Below are 16,815 nucleotides of genomic sequence, written 5' to 3'. Positions count from 1 at the left end.
ACCTCAAGCCGGCGCAGAAACTTCCAGTCTTCCAAGAGACGACCAACTTATTTGTCGTCGACGAGCAAACAGAAAGACCAGCAATGACGGGAAGCGTACCGTTCTGGGAGGAAGAGTGTCAAGCTGCATCGAGGAATGGGAGACCATCACAACAGATCAGTGGGTTTTGGACACTGTGAGGTACGGACATTCCCTACTATTCAAATGCAAACCTCCAAAATGTCCACCAATACACCTATCCCAGCCACATCTAAACATCTTGCGGCAGGAAGTAACACTCATGTTACAGAAAGGCGCCATCGAATTAGTCCCTGCATCGCAGAAAGGCCTAGGGGTATACTCACAGTGTTTTGTGGTAAAGAAGCCAAACGGAAAATGGCGCCCTATTCTCGACCTGCGAGACCTCAACAAGACCCTACAGAGTCAAAAATTCAAAATGCTTACACTGCAGGAGGTGATCAAATCCGTCCAAAGGGACGATTTTTTGGCGTCACTAGATCTACAGGACGCGTACTTCCACATTCCGGTGTGTCAAAAACACAGGAGGTTTCTGAGGTTCATGGTAGGTCAGACACACTACCAATTTGCAGTGCTCCCATTTGGTCTAAAGTCCTCCCCAAGAACGTTTACAAAATGTTTGGCACCTGTGGCAGCCTGGCTGCGAAAGGGAGGGCATCATGTATACCCGTACCTCGACGACTGGCTTGTGAGGGGATCCTCCCCAGCGTCGACCAACGACAGCGTACAAGCCGCCTTACAACTTCTGCAACGACTGGGGTTCGCAGTGAACTTCGAAAAGTCTTCTCTAAAGCCCTCAAGGAGCTTGAAGTTCTTGGGAGCTCAATTCGAAACCCACTCGGGAATAGTGAAACCGTCCCTAGACAGAATATTGAAGATCGAACAACTGACGAGTCAACTTCGCCTACAGAGCACATTTTCCGTGAGAAAATATGTGGCAATCCTGGGTTCCATGGCTTCGTGCATCCACCTAGTAGCAAACTGCCGATTGTTCATGAGGCCTCTACAGGAGTTCCTGTCGGACAGATGGAAGCAGGCCACGGGCCGGTGGTCAGACAGGATAACCGTCGACGACGAGGGTGTCATCAGATCCCTCCAATGGTGGAAAATCTTTCACAACCTGGACAGAGGGGTTCCTCTACAAGAGCCGGAATTTCAGAACACCATCATCACGGACGCCTCCCTGACGGGCTGGGGAGCACACATGAACGATCATCAAACCCAGGGCAGATGGTCTTCGACCGAATCGCACCTACACATCAACGTGCTGGAACTGAGGGCAGTGAGATGGGCCTTGAAATCATTCCTTCCACATATCAAAGGATCAAAAGAAAGAGTGCTGACAGACAACACGACAGCCATGTTCTACTTGATAAAGCAAGGCGGCACCAGATCCAGGACCCTTTCGGCGGAAGCTCAAAAGATCTGGCACTGGGCGTTGAAACACAACATATTCTTAGTGGCTTACCATCTCCCGGGTGTGAAGAATGTGCAAGCGGATTCCCTGAGCAGGACAATGGCTCAAATACACGAGTGGGAGCTGGACACCGGTCAGCTACAAATAATCTTCGAAAGGTGGGGGACCCCCTCAATCGACCTCTTCGCAACGAAAGAAAACAGGAAATGCAAACAGTTCGCGAGCAGATGGCCTCAAAAAGGATCCCTGGGGGAAGCGTTCTCGTTTCCTTGGACGGACAAATTCCTGTACGCTTTCCCTCCGTTCCCCCTTATACGGAGGACAATCCAGGGGATTCGCAGGTACAAATGCCGGGTCATTCTAGTGGCACCGTATTGGCCGAGACAACCATGGTTTTCCGACCTCCTACATCTGTCGTTGGAACAGCCTATAACTCTCCAGAAAGTGCTGAACCTACTGTCCAGGGACAAGGGAACGGTGTGGCACCACAATCCGGACAGCCTCAACTTAACAGCATGGCTCCTGACTTTTCAGAGTTTGGCAGCTTGAAAGTCTCGTCGGATTGCCGGAGAATTCTGCAGGCGGCTAGGGCCCCTTCGACTAACAAATCATACATATGCAAATGGCGAAGGTTCTGTACGTGGTGTCAAACACAGCACGAAATTCAGCCTTTAGAAGTAACCCCTGAACAAATTCTTCCGTATCTTCTTCACCTAGCTGAGAGTGGGCTGTCATCATCGTCCATCAAAGTGCACTTGGCGGCCATTTCAAGGTTTACGAGGAGGAGACAGTCTTCACCATTATTCAGTGACAGACTGGTGAAACATTTCATGAGGGGTCTCTTTAGAACTTTCCCCCCTACGAAACGGTTCCCACCGTCGTGGAGTTTAAATGTGGTGTTGGCTGCCTTAATGAAGCCTCCATTTCAGCCAATGTCCTCTTCATCCATGCAGTTCCTATCTTGGAAACTGGCTTTCTTAATTGCCATTACATCGGCTAGAAGAATGTCGGAATTACAGGCATTGGTCATAGATCCTCCATATATGAGATTCTTTAAGGACAAAGTAATTTTATCAACTAACCCTACTTTCATCCCGAAAGTACCGACAGTCTATCACAAGCACTCGACCCTGGTCCTTCCTACTTTCTTTGCGTCCCCGTCGTCGACGGCGGAAAAAGCCCTTCATACTCTGGACGTCAAAAGGGCGTTAAAATTTTACCTGCAAAGGACGCAAGATATCAGAACTACCAGACAGTTGTTCATTGCCTACGGTCCGTCGACGAGAGGAAGGGCAATCTCCAAGCAAGGCCTGGCTCGTTGGGTCTCTTCGGCAATTACTTTTAGTCACTCCAAGGCTGGGAGACCCCTACAAGGACGCCCTAGAGCCCATTCCACGAGATCGACAGCCTCCTCCGCGGCTCTATGGGCAGGAATTCCTCTGACAGACATCTGCCAGGCGGCGGCATGGTCTGTCCCACACACGTTTACACGCCATTACTGCCTGGAAAGGCAGCACGCGGATGAGGTACAGATGGGACGGGCAGTGCTAAGCCATCTGTTTCAATGAGGTAAGCCAAGTACGGTGAAACTGTTGTCGCTTACTTTGCCTATTATATATATATATATATATATATATATATATATATATATATGTGGGTGGATAATTGTGTATAGATGCATAACTATGTATTATGGAAATGCTTATATCAGAAAATAAGTTGTGGCTTACATACATATTTGAACTGGGGGTGTTTTTTGTCTTTGTGAATGTAAATTACATTGCACTCTCACCTCCTTCTTCGATGATACTGCTATACAATCTATTCTAAGCATGTGAATCCATGAAAGATCCAATGCTGGAGAAGGGAGTAGTTTCTTACCTGTAACTCCATTTCTCCAGCGTTGGTATCTTTCATGGATTCACATGCGCCCACCGGCCTCCCCGGAATGCAATGTGCAAGATATGTATGTAAGCCGCCCCCCCCCTTTTCTCTTTGGAGGGGCCGAAATCTGACGGGACCCGCGGGGGCGTGGCTTGTATACCATTGCGTCCAACGGGGCGTGCGTGGGCGGCCCCGGAGAGGACGTAGACGGGGATAGGACACACAAGTGTCGGAAGTTTTTTCCTATTGGAAACGACTATATATGTGTACCGAGGGTTCCCAGTCTGACGACGGGGAATATTCTAAGCATGTGAATCCATGAAAGATACCAACGATGGAGAAATTGAGTTACAGGTAAGAAACTACTCCCTTCTGGGAGTTGTTTTCGAATGTACCAGGGTTTGGGTTCCTAGGGTATATACCAGATGTGCAGGGGTCGTTGGATTTGAATAAGGGAGAGTCTTTAGGTGGAAGAGAAGAGTGTGTTAGTGCCGCCTATAAAAGCTTCAAGAAGCTAGTCTTCCTCATCCCTTTCTAGAGCATAATACCATGCCTCACCTGGGGTATTTCCCCAAGCACAACCCCAGGCTCCCATACGCAGGGGGATCCTCCCTCGATCGTCCACCTACCAGGGTTGGGATCTGAGAGAGACGACCTGGCCACCTGAATAAGATAATCTCGAGGCTTACTCAGGAGAATACCCTCAGGTTTTTCACAGTATCCAGAAAAGAAAGAAAACGGATACCAGGTCTGGGAAATGGCTATTAATCAACAATGAGACAAAACGTATAAAAACACGTGGTGAGGATAACTACTATCCATCTTCTTGGTCACAGTATTTCGTGTGGAGAGAAACAAAGAGGAAATAATAAAATATGAGAAAACCAGGAACTTGAAACTAAAACGCCACAGAAACCAAGACATAGAAATCAACTGCGAAGGGAACAGTATTTTGAGGCAGAACTTTACTACTTTGTGGGACTTGGTTTGTTTTGACACATTTTAATTGTCTTTATCTTGGAACTTTGGATAACGCTGCGAGTGGTCAGCCAAGAGACATGTTTTTCCCTTTTCACCTTATACTTTGTTTACTTTGAGGGACAGGTTATGATTTGCACCCAGGACGGTGAATGTTGTTTTGGACACTTTGACACAGTTTCCTTAGTTAGTTTTGTTGAGGCAGGGAAAGCCCTCTTAGTGTAAGGGTGAGATAAGATTTTCTCCAACCCAAGATTTACTTTAATAAAAGTATTTGCCTACCAATACACCACTTTGTGTCCGAGTCTTATTCTTTTTTTTTTTAAAAAACTTTATTTTTGGATTTTCAACAAATACAAACAAAAACAACTTGCGTCAGTGAAAGCATGTACCAATCTGTGTCCTTAATACATGTAGCATTCCATACAGTTTCCTTATCGGATATTATAACTATCATAAGCGTCAGCGTTTGGGGTAGCTTCTTGATCAACTCGTCTTGGGTGAGGAGATGGGAAGTGGTTGTTGAGTGATGTGCCAATCTAGGGACCTATGGTTGGGAACTCGTGGTGTCGGTAGAGGACAGGAGATAAGTAATGTAGGGTCCCCAGATATCTGGTGGGCGTGCGTGTAGAGGAAGGGTCCTTATGAACTCAGTGTCCATATCCTGACAGTATAGGATGTCTTTTTTCCATGCTTCTATTGTAGGGAGTGGTCCACGACCCCACGTCAATGCCACTCTCCTGCGCGCAAGGACAAGGAGCAGTGCTGCTAGTTTCCTCACCGGAGCTTGTAGCAGTCTGGTCAAACCCAGGAGTGCGACCATCGGGCAGGGAGTTAGGGTCTCCCCAATCACATCACCTGTGTGTTGTAAAACCGCGGACCAAAATCGGGCTATTCCGGGGCAGTACCATGCAAGGTGAATGAAGTCTGCCGGGGAGGCATTGCATCTTTCACATTGGTCGGAGGCTTCAGGGTGGTGTCGTCGTTTTAATTGTGGGGTATAATACGTTTGATGCATGAAATTAAAATGGATCTGCTTGAAACGTGTGTTTAGGGCAACTTTTTGGGTTTGCCGGGGGACGTATGTCCAGTCCTCATCTGGAATTGAGGAGTGGATGGCTATCACCTATCGGTGCTTTGCTCTGAGGGCAGGAGCAACTGTATCGGTTATCAGTGATCTATATATTATAGAAACCAATCTTCCCTCCACTTCAGCTTGGATTACGTTATGAAGGAGGGCCCATATCGGTGGTTGTTTGGGGAATGTTGGGAGGAGTGTCTGTAGGGTGTTTCGCAATCTGAAGTAAATAAAAATATCGAGTGATGTGACGCCGCCCCTTTCCCTTACCATTTGTGGGGTGAGGAACGAACCGTCTGGAAAAAGGTCGCCAACAGAAAGAATGTTAATTTTATCCAGCCAAATCAGGAACACTTTTTTGTTAGTCAGGGGTATGCCAGGGATAAATTTAATGGGCAATAGCGGGGAGTATCTTATGTGTATCTCATATTTATGGGCAATTTTCTTCCAGATGGCATAGGATGATAGCACCGTGTTTAGTGTATTGTAGGGTACCGGTAGATTGCTGAGAATGACGGCTGTGAGAAAGTTAGGCGAGGCCAAGGCGCGTTCAACCTGTACATGTGGGCGGACGTAGTCAGAGGCCTACCAGTGACTTAGAAATTGCGCCTTTGCGGCCCAATAGTACTTCTCTACATCGGGAAGAGCAAGGCCCCCCTGCGCCACTGGGAGAGTTAGCGTAGTGTAGGCGACTATCGCAGGTTTACCAGCCCATATGAGTTCTAGGATAAGGCTTTTAATTTTTGGGAGGAATGAGCGTGGTAGTATTAGGGGTATGTTTGTAAATAAGTATAAGAGTTTGGGCAGGATCATCATTTTAGTCAGCGAGACTCTCCCCCAAAGCGTTAGTGGGAGCAATTTCCACCTCTGGATACGTTCACCAAGAGACTGGTGTACCTTCCCGTAGTTATCTCTGAATATTTCTTCATGGTTAAGTGACATGAGGATGCCCAGATAGCGGACTTTGGTGCTTTCCCATTTAAATCCATGATCATCATGGAACTTAGGGGTAGCCGCTGTCAGTGGGAAAATGTATTGATTTGGAGTGATTAATTTTCAACCCGGAGATCCCACTAAAGAGAATCACCTCACGCATGATGGGATTAAGATTAATTTGGGGATTGTTGATGAACAACAGTACGTCGTCCGCATATAGGGAGACTATCAACTTGTGAGGGCCCAGAGTAAGGCCTCGATTAATTCGGTGAACTCTTAATCTGGAGGCGAGAGGTTCCATAATTAGGGCGAATATAAGAGCTGACAAAGGGCAGCCCTGACGTGTGCCGCGCTCTAATTGGACTCCGGGGGATTAAGTGTTGCCCAGGGTGATGTAGGAGCGGGGGTTCTTGTATAGAAGTGAAACCATTTTAATGAAGAGTGTCCCTAGGCCCATTTGTGTGAGTGTTGCGAAGAGATATGGACATTCGACGGAGTCGAATGCCTTCTCTGCGTCCAATAGGACCACAATAGCCTGCTGTGCGGGGTCAAGTGCTGCAATGACTCCAAACAGACGACGAATGCCGTATGTTGTGTTACGACCTGGGATGAAGCCGGCTTGGTCGCCCAGCACCAGCGCAGGCATGAGGGGGAGGAGCCATGTCGCTAGAATCTTGGCAAAGATCTTATTGTCAAGATTAATTAGGGAAATCGGCCTGTAGGAGGAGCAGTCATTGCGGGGCTTGCCTGGTTTGTGGATAAGAACTACGCTGGCTTCGCGAAGGGTAGGTGGGAGGGTGTCTCACTCCAGGGCCTCTTCACAGACCCGAAGGAGTAATGGGGCTATCGTGAGTGCATGTGCCTTATAAAATTCTCCTGTGAGTCCATCGGGGCCTGGCGCTTTAGTGTTTGGAAGGGCTTTTATTGCCTCAATAATTTCCTCCTGTGATATAGGAGCATTCAGTGGTTCACGCAGCTCTTGGATCACCCAATACAGTTCAGTGTCATTAAGATAGCTCTGGATAGCCTCCGGAGTCGTTGCGCATTGTGAACTATATAGGTTCTGGAAGAATACGTGGAATGTGTTGACAATCTCTTCCTCAGTATAGACCAGCTTTCCATGCGTATCGCGGACACATTCCACACGAGGGAGGGTCTGATCAAGCCTCAGGAGGCGAGCTAGAAGTGCCCCAGGTTTCTGCCCCTCGCCATACTGCCTGATTCTGTGCCGACAGCCCAAGAACCTCGACTCACGCTCCGCAATCTCACAGAATTTGCCTAGTTCTGTTTTGAGGTCGGCTCGGATCTGTGGGTCTCAGGAAGTGGATTGTTTAATTTCAAAGTCTTTCAGGTGCTGTTCGCTCTCTGATAGCTCGCGCCGAATCAATTTTAGGATACCATTTCCTTTAGCCATGCACACCCCACGTACATAGCATTTTAGAGTTTCCCACAAGGTGCCGGCTGAGGCAACCGACTCCTGGTTGACTTCGAGGAAGGTGGTAATCTCCTGCAGGAGCTCGGACGCAAAAATCGGGTCAAGGAGCGCGCCCAATATAAATCTCCAGTTGGGTGTGGTTTTCCGGGTATCAGGCATTGTGCACTCGAGAACGACCATGGAGTGATCCGAGAGGGACCGAGACAGGATTTGGCAATTAGTCCAGTGAAAAGGGCTGTGGGTCGTGGCTACTATGTAATCAATGCGGGAACTGGTGTTGTGGACCGACGAGTAGTATGTGTATTCTTTCAAATTCGGGTGGGTGTGTCTCCAAATGTCAGATAGCTCGAAGGTCTGGCAGATTTCAGTAATCTGGCGACTGGCTTTGGGGGTCCTGTTGTTTACGCTGTGGGATTTATCCATTAGGGGATCTAAGTGGGTATTGAGGTCCGTGCCCCAAATGATTGTTGCTGGGGTATATGGTGCTAGATGAGACATGACCCAGTTGAAATTGTTCGGGCCGTCGGTGTTAGGGGCGTAAGTGTTCACCAGTATTATTTCTTTCCCAGCCAGCAGTCCCCTCACCAAAAGTGACCTGCCCTCCTCGTCTTTCTTGAATTCAATCAGACTAAAATTAGCTCTTCTGTCGATCAGCCTCTCGCATATGAAGAGTGTGAAGAAAAGTAGCGATGGCAGCCCCATGAGCGGGCCCAGAGGTGTTCTGCAGCTGGTAGGAGGTGGGTTTCTTGTAACATGGCAATATTGACCCTGTACCTGCGCAGGTATTGGAGGACCTTCCTGAGTTTAGCGGGTTGATTGCCACCCCTGATGTTCCAAGTGGCGATTTTAATAGTACCCAGTCTGAGGAGATAGCAAGAAGGGGATGAGAGCCATCCCGTCTGTTCGGATCAGATAGTGCGTATACGTGAGAAAGGAGCTGTTGAAGACTGCAGGTTGCGACAAAGGATTCTGTGGTAACTGCATGCTAGAACATAACAAAGCTAGTTGAGGTAACTGAGTAACTTTTACAACCCTCCCCTGCGTGGGCAACCCCCAACCTGCCCACGGTGTACCCACCCTTAACAGTTGAACTACAGACAGTGCTGTGCTTAGGGCGTTAGACGCCGTGCAAGAGGCAATGTGGCTCAGAAACATTTAGTTGTGAGGTTCTGTGGTGAATGGTGGATGTCGATGACATCTGAGGGGTCTATTTCGCTGCGTCTTGCCGAGTTTGGAAGCTTATGGTGGGTCCCTCCGCATGGGCTCTTCGCGTCGTGGGTTCAGGTTGTTGGAAGCAGATCTACAGCCAGCCCGATCTAGATATTCAGCAGCCTCCTCTGGCGTGGAAAAGAAGTGGGCTTTCCCGTCGTGCTGGATACGGAGTTTGGCGGGAAACAGCATAGAGTAGAGTATATGATTGTCTTGTAGTCTCCGTTTGATTGATGTGAAGGAACGCCTCTGTGCTTGAACTGAAGGTGAGAAATCGGGGAAGAACTGGATGGGGTCGCCATCAAATTGGAGTTTCCCTTTCTCTCTGGCCGCTTTGAGTATTGCATCTCGGTCTTTGTAATTTAGTAGTCTGGCTATGATTGGACGTGGATTCGCTCCTGGGATAGGTCTAGCTGTGGGGATTCTGTGCGCTCTTTTCCACGATGAATAGTTGTGAGAGAACTTCCGGTCCGAACAGTTCAGAACAGATACGTTCAACATGGTCCTCCATCTTACACTGGAGTTGTTGCTCCCTGACTCCGATACTTCTAATGTTGTTCCTGCGGGAACGGCCCTCCAAATCTTCGTTTTTAGCAGCGATGCTTTTCACCTGGGATTCCAGCGCAGAGACCCTAGTGGTCAGGGACGCCGTACCATCATCAAGATCGGACACACGTTGTTCGACATTGTCCAGCCTCTCAGCGTGTTGGTCAAGGCGGTGTTGAATACGATCCACTTTGGACGACAAGTTGTCTAGTTTGCTTCCTAGGTCGCCTATTCCAGCTTTTAGATCCAGAAGGATTTCTTTGATGTCGAGGCCAGGGGACCGTAGGTTCACCGTCCATAGCCGGGGACACAGGTCTGCTCGTGGTATTTGTTGACCTGGCGGAGGAGCTGGCCTCAAAATTCAGTTTTTTTCTGTGTCTTGTCGTTCTTCCCCCTGATTTGTGACCGTCCAAGGCACCTTCTCCTGACAGTGAGCGTGGTTGGTGCACTATTATGTTGAGTCAGGGTCCACGTATCGAGGTTCTGGTAGTGCTTGGAATGTGGTTGGTAGTTGGTTATATGCAAATTCCTCGAAATGGATAGCCTTGACCACGTAGATATTCTGTGCTTTATTACACCACCAGGCGGACAGGGTGATCTGCGTATTGCTATTCTGGGGGGGCCGTGCTGGAGTGAGCCTTAAAAAGGTGCTTCAGGAATGAAGGGATGGCGCGTAGCTCCGCAACTCGTCTAGCTCGAGGCGTTGTCGGGTTTATTCCCAGGCTTTGAGTTTGGTGCTGGTTCTCAGTATGGGCACAGGTTGCAGGGTGCAGATATAGCGACCTAAGTGCCCGGCAGGGCTCTTACCTTCACCGCGGGGACGGAGACCGCCGTGTCTCTTCGTGCACAGAGGGTGCGCACGTCAACCCGCCTCCTCGGGGAGCTTCTTCCCGGTAGGGTGTGCGGCTGCAGCGTATGGTGGAGATTGCCAGCGGCGCTAAAGGCCCAGCACGGGAATAACAAGGTCTATGCTGCGTGCGCCTTATCTTTGCTCCGTCCGGTTCACTTTATAAGCAGCCCTGCCGGGCACCGTCCGCCGCCAGGGGCGAGTCAGCAGTGAGGTCCGGGCGGGCCCGGGGGAGTGCTGCAGCCCGGCGTCTCACTGTTCTGTCCTCTCGAAGCCTGCTTCTTCAGCGTCGTTGGCACGCACAGCAGTTGCCGGATGGGCTCGCCAACCGCAGTCACAGCCCCACGCAGGTGGGGGCGGCAGCGACACTCACCCGCAGCGCCGCAGGGCCACAGTCTCTGCGCACTCATGGGAGATTTCTCTTCGGGTCTACCGGCTGGGCGGGGATTCCTCCGACTCCGCTGGCCTTCTCTATACCCGGCGCTGAGCCCAAGCACGGGCGCCTGGAACTCCGCTGGGCCACTTCACGGGTCCTGGGCCTCACGTATGGGAGCGGGATTCTGGGGTTCCGGAGCTCCAATTTCGGCCGGAATTTTGCCGATCAGCAGGGAAATTAGATAGGCTGCAGGATTTGTTTTCGGTCAGGGCGGGAGGGAGCCAAGACTGTCAGGGTTCCTCAGGATACATTCCGAGTGCGCGGAACCTCGCGGGTGTCGGTTCACTGCGATCTGCGGGCTGCAGAAAGGCGCCTGTATGTCAGGTAATATTAGGAGTTTCGAGCTCAGGAAAGCATAGGAGCGGGCAGCTCGGCTTCGGGCATCAGATTAGCGTGGTCAGCAATGAAGTTGGCCCCACAGAAGAATGGATGAAACAGGATTAATTCTGAGCCACATAGAGCTCCCTAAGAAGCCGCCATCTTGCTCGGCTCGCTAGCGCCCCCTGTCCGAGTCTTATTCTGATCCCTTACATATGGTTCTATTACGGTGTAACAAAGCCTTTCAAAATACACTTCTCGTGTTTACCAAATAGCCGTCCTTGTTTTGTATCATTAGGTTCGCAGTTCTGTATTTCCATAATAAAGCTAGAGGATAACCGATAAATTGCTATGCATGCACATTTTTGGCAAAGCACAAAGGATTGCTTTGACTAAATTATTAGTATTTAAATACAAGACAGGAAATAACCCTTTTCATATTTCCTCTATCTATGTGCTTTTTTACATAGAAAAAATATATTTTGAACACACATCGCTCCTCTTACTCCAAGTCAGCACCCTCTTGCATCACTTGCAATGAATTGGTTTTATCTCCATCATGCAAAAAAGGGTGTAATAATCATTTCACTTATGCCTGAAACCGCAAGACTGTCAAAGCCAATAGATGTGAATGCACTGTCAAAAATGGCCTCCAGAACACACTCTCGAAGACAGCTCAAGGGTTTCCAGTAAAATGATTGAGAACAGGCTCCCAGTGGGCTGTCTCTTTCTGTCCTCTCCCCTGGGCCATTCCTTCCCATTTCCAGGGGTCCCTGCACCCCAAGACAGTCACTAGAGCTCGGTATCCCCCCTTACTTATTATCAGACTGACTGATCGTTATGGCCTTAAAGCATATGCCTGATCTATCTTGCATCCTCTGAGAACAATCTAGGTGAATCCTAACCTGGGTCCCACAATAAGAATAGTGTAAACAATAGATTTCTTCAAATCACAAGGTTTTACAAGGTGCTTTCATTGTACACTCTTGTACTCGTAACCCTGGTGATGTATCCTTTTTTTCCCTTTAACTCGCTCACTCTTTTCCTATCTCTGTCCTTCTGATCTCCTTTCTACTACTCCTCTCCTTCACTCTCTTCCCCTACTCTCCCCTCCACTACTCTCCCCCTCCACTCTACTAATCCCATGTTTCACTCTACTATATTCAAACATACCATCTCCCAGAGTCACCCTTCTTTCACTCTGCCAGTCCTGCCCATTCAATCTCATTTCACTCTTAGTCTCACTCACCTTGCATACGTTCTCACACCCAAGCACCACTTTCTTCGTTTGCACCGCCCTTCGTCCTCTTTGTCTTCTGATCCTCCTCCATTGACTGCACCGGAAAAACCTACACTGCCTTGATTTCCATGTCCCTTTTTAGCCTCCCCTTCCATTAGTTCTCTCCCTCAGCTGATTCACCAGGCCAACAGCTGGCTTCCTTATCCCCAGGGTTTGGGGTACAGATATACAAACACAAATAATGGGCTTGAAGTGCCACCCCCCTGTTTCCTCAGCACGTACACCAGAGTTTGATAATGGCAGCCGGCTAAAGTTGTAGGACCTTCCGGAGTTAGTATCAGGAATTAACGGAGTATCTGGATTTCTGGTTTGAGATGCAAACTGATTTGCCGACCTGCTAAAGGTACAATCAATTTCGGAATCTGTGTCATGTAGAGCATCTGGAGTGCCAGATTTATGTGCGGTTCATGCTGCGGTCTTGCAGTTCCTGGCTGGCTATCTCCCGATTGCCAGGCCTTCTGGGTAATGTATTCCTGTGGGATAAAAAGAAAGACTGGTCAGCACTGCATCGCAGGCATGGGGCAAGAAAAGGTTTCTACTTAGTTCACTTAGCCAGGCACAAGTAGAGTCGGAGGCCCTCCCAACTCCCACATCCCTCCCGGTGCCAATACTGGCTCTGGAAAATCCTCTGGAAAGCGTCCCACCCCAGGTTGAAAGGAGTCACCATCCCCACTGGACAGGGTCCGGTCCCAGACCATGTGACAGCACATCTGTGAAATGCATCTATTTACCAACACAGTTGAAGTCAATATGCATGTTGTAGGCTTATATGGCTTGCCGTGGATTGAGAGCTGTTCAACGGGCAGGTATAAGTATGAAGTTTGATGCCCTCCCATAAACCGTGAACCACTTGAACTATATGTTTACACCTTGTTGGATGTTTTTCCTAAGATGAGCTACAAGATGAAAGATCGGATCAAATTCAGTAGTTTATAAATGACTAATTGACACAGCCTCTTGGTAAATGTCTTTTTTTTTTCCTTCCAGTTCCGAGTGCTGTTTGCCAACCTTGTGGCTTTGTTCTGGTATGCTTACCTCGCCTCTTTCAAAAAATAAAACATTTGGAATGCTACTAATTCTAACAACCCAGATAGAAAATGATGCACTTCCTGCTGCAGAGGTTGTTTACTGCTGTAGTTAAACTGGACTTGCCTGTGAAAATTGAAGAATGGAGCCAATCGCACTAACTGCCTCCTGAGAGGATTCACACCACTTTGCTAGCTGCCTCAATTCAGAGAGCCCTGGATTATCAATAAACATTATTAATCGTCGCTCTAATGAAGTTGTCACATGAAGGAACTTTGCGTATATTTTGGAAATAATTTGAATAATAATACTAATAATGGCAATAAAGATGAATTGTTTTGTTAAAACCTCTGTGTGTAGATTTCAGTCACCAAAAACAAGTGCTTTATCAATCATTGCAAGTAGTTTATCATCAATGCAAAATGCTGCTTGTAAGAAGCCTCCCTTGACTAGCACACTCAGGTACCAACCGCAAGCCACTCGGTGGAGAATGAGTTCTGGGATAACATGGGCAATGCAGATATTACACATGAGACCGAGGATGCAGTGTAATATGTGCCAAGCCATGCAGGAACTAATGGTCTGATACCCCAAGAAGATGGTAAGACTTTCTTCCCTAGTGTACCATCAATGGAATATGAATGGCTCCAGTGGTGGTGGGATCTGACAAAAAGGCAGGAGGAATGCCGAATGGCTTGTTCCTTGGTTGTAAGGAGGTCTGATAGAATGCCATATGTTTTGGTGGACTAACCTGATCTTTTTTTGATTGTTGTAACTCAAAATGATGCTGGTAACTCTACCTCTGAAAGTGAGTTATGCTAATCTGACTCACTTTCATAAATGCTCCATGCTGAAAAGTACAATGTAAAAATGTAACTGTGCTGAGTCTCTCTACGGACACCCTTCAGAAACTGCCTTGTAGCTTGGCAACATGGCAGTTACAGAGTAACATGTATATTCCTGCAAACTGCCTGATGGAGCCCAAAGTTCCAAAAGCCAGGGACTGATTTTAATCATGATTGGCAGCCCTGAGGCAAATTATGCAGTTGTGAACTCCCAGGACCTGGTGGCACATTAATATCTAAATATTCTGGTTTTGACATGATGACTTTTGGGAATCTACGATTATATTGACAAAACCCTTTCATTGTCAGCTTGGTTTTTAGTGACCCTTCCGTCAGGGCTTTCAATGTATTGATTGTCTGGGACTGAGTTTCACCCAAAACAGGACATTTGTGCTCAGTTGCAACATTCCAGCACCCAGGTCTGCAGCCTTCCAGAACACTTGAAGTGGAACAATCCACAGTGACAGATTGAATTTATCAGTGCATGAGACGGCCCCTTAAACTGAATCTTTGGACTACAGAAGGATTTCACCGGGAACTTTATTGCGGGCACAGTGTGCCCCAATGTCCTATGCCATATTAGTGAAGATAAAGGCTTAAAGAAAGGAGAAAGACCAGTTTCTCGCCCATCCCAGAGGTACATTTCAGGTGACGTTCTGTCTGGGCAAGCAACCTGCAGCTGAGACCATAGGTACCCAGGTTCCTGTTCACTTGAAGTGATTGCCTCTGCATGTGCTCCTGGAAAACCTTCCTGGCTTGGAAATGCAGATCAAGGACTCTCCTTGCCCCTGGGGACCCTGGATGAGTTCTCCCAGTAGCCACATATCCAGGCAAAGGCCTGGGTTCCGTTTTCCGACTTTGATATGATTTTGAGCTGACTCAACCGCTTGGAAGTCATTTTTCAAGCTGCTGCAAGCACCTGGTGCTATCTTTGACACTCACCACTTTCAGTCTGATTTTTGAGCTGTTGAGTCGCTGGCTCAGCCATTGCGTATAACTATAGTCTCTGAACCAATCATCACTGAAGACCAGCATTGCATCGTTGGATCTTTTCAAGCCGTGTCAACTGATTTGAGACAACATCTCGACCAGCAACTGGATGTTCTTTACTCGACTCAAGCAGATCGCCACTACAGACTGCAATGCATTGTCGAGCCATCTCAAGTGGACTCAATTGTCTTGACATACTCGATTCAAGGGCCAAGTAGCCACTGTCGAGGAACAAGGGCATATCTAAAAGGTATTTGAAATTGTTCTGCCCCCTTAGCCTGCCTTAAAGAGACCTAGTTACATGTAAGACCCCACTCTTTACCTTTTTAAAGACCTTCTTCATTGAACTTCAGTGTGTTATTAGTGCTTGTATTGTGTGTAATTTTAGTTTTTAATGACAGACTCCTTTTTTAGAACCTAGGTTGGACATTCTTGTATTTCTGGTATCACAGTACTATTGCTGTTTGGACGCTTCTGTATTAGCTCACATCCCTTTTGAACTATAGCCTGCCTTCAGCCAAGTCTACCTTAAAAAGACAAAGGAGGTGCACCGTTCATGTTGTGCCAATTTCACCTTTATGTTTGAGATCACTACTAGTTTGGTAGTAATGTGGGGCAGAATAGAGGTTTCATTCACTGCACATCCCTGTTCTTCTGCAGAACAGTAGCCATGTCATCACACTGGTGGCCAGCGGTTGGTATCTAGTGCAGACAGCCAACATGAAAGTACTGTAAGGCAGTGCTTGAAATCTACCGCCCTTCATGGTCAGGAATGAGGACTCCCCTGTAACAATAAGGTTAGCAAGCATGAAATGCTGAAAAGCCTCCACGCTTTTCAGGCAACAAAGGTAGCACAGGGGACCTAGGAGTCAAGTGGTGATCTTGAGCCCCTAAGCCAGGTACCCATTTTAGGGGGGGGCATGGTAATGGAAGGGGACAGTAATGGTGCTAGCTGTTCCCGACATTCTTCCCAAATGGCCAGTTAGCTCGGTGTTACAAAGATTCAGAGGAGTTTCAGATATCTCCCAAGCTTTTGTTGGGTCTTGAGTCTCAGCTGGGCCAGAGGGTAGTCCTACTGGGGCTTTAAAAAGCTCATTCTGATGAATACTGCACTGAGTTGGGACTGCCCCCGGTGTGCGATGGGGTCAGTGGGGATGTGGCACATGCTCTGGGGAGGTCTGGTCGTGAAATGCTATTGGCAAGCTGGGATTGCAAAGATTAACAAATTGCCTGGATCTAGTCTGTAATGCTGTCCAAGGATGTGTTTGGGGGTGTGCTCCCAGAGGGTAGGGGGGGAGCGACAAACTTTGAAATCGCCTAGCCCAGTTTATGTGGGTACTAGCAAAAAGGTTGGTGGCCATAGCCTGGAAGAGACCCCAGGGTCTGGCAGTGGTGCACTGGAAGGAGGATGTTCGAAGATGTGGGATGGCGGAATTGGATATATTAAGAAAAACTAGAGATCCCGAGGAGGAAGACTGGTTAACGCTGGAGTGGTGCAAAGCTGTTGGATGAGCTAAGGTTTCCAGTGGATTTAAACAAATTCTGAAAGGGA

General features: G+C 48.1%; 1 protein-coding gene across 2 annotated transcripts in view; it reads left to right on the top strand.

Moving 5' to 3' along the window:
- PXMP2 (peroxisomal membrane protein 2) overlaps positions 1 to 13,775 on the top strand; it is a 354,759-nt gene extending 340,984 nt beyond the window's left edge. For both annotated transcript variants that reach the window (XM_069619325.1, XM_069619324.1), the window contains exon 6: positions 13,390 to 13,775. In XM_069619325.1, the coding sequence (XP_069475426.1) occupies positions 13,390 to 13,458 (69 nt within the window). In that variant the 3' untranslated portion in view covers positions 13,459 to 13,775. The remainder of the gene's footprint in view (positions 1 to 13,389) is intronic.
- Positions 13,776 to 16,815: the final 3,040 nt, after the last annotated feature.

The sequence above is a fragment of the Ambystoma mexicanum genome, chromosome 10, assembly GCF_040938575.1.
Source record: "Ambystoma mexicanum isolate Mex_15411 chromosome 10, UKY_AmexF1_1, whole genome shotgun sequence".
NCBI classification, from domain to species: Eukaryota; Metazoa; Chordata; class Amphibia; order Caudata; family Ambystomatidae; genus Ambystoma; species Ambystoma mexicanum.
Note: the sequence above shows the minus strand (reverse complement) of the source record. Positions and strands in the feature narration are given on the sequence as shown.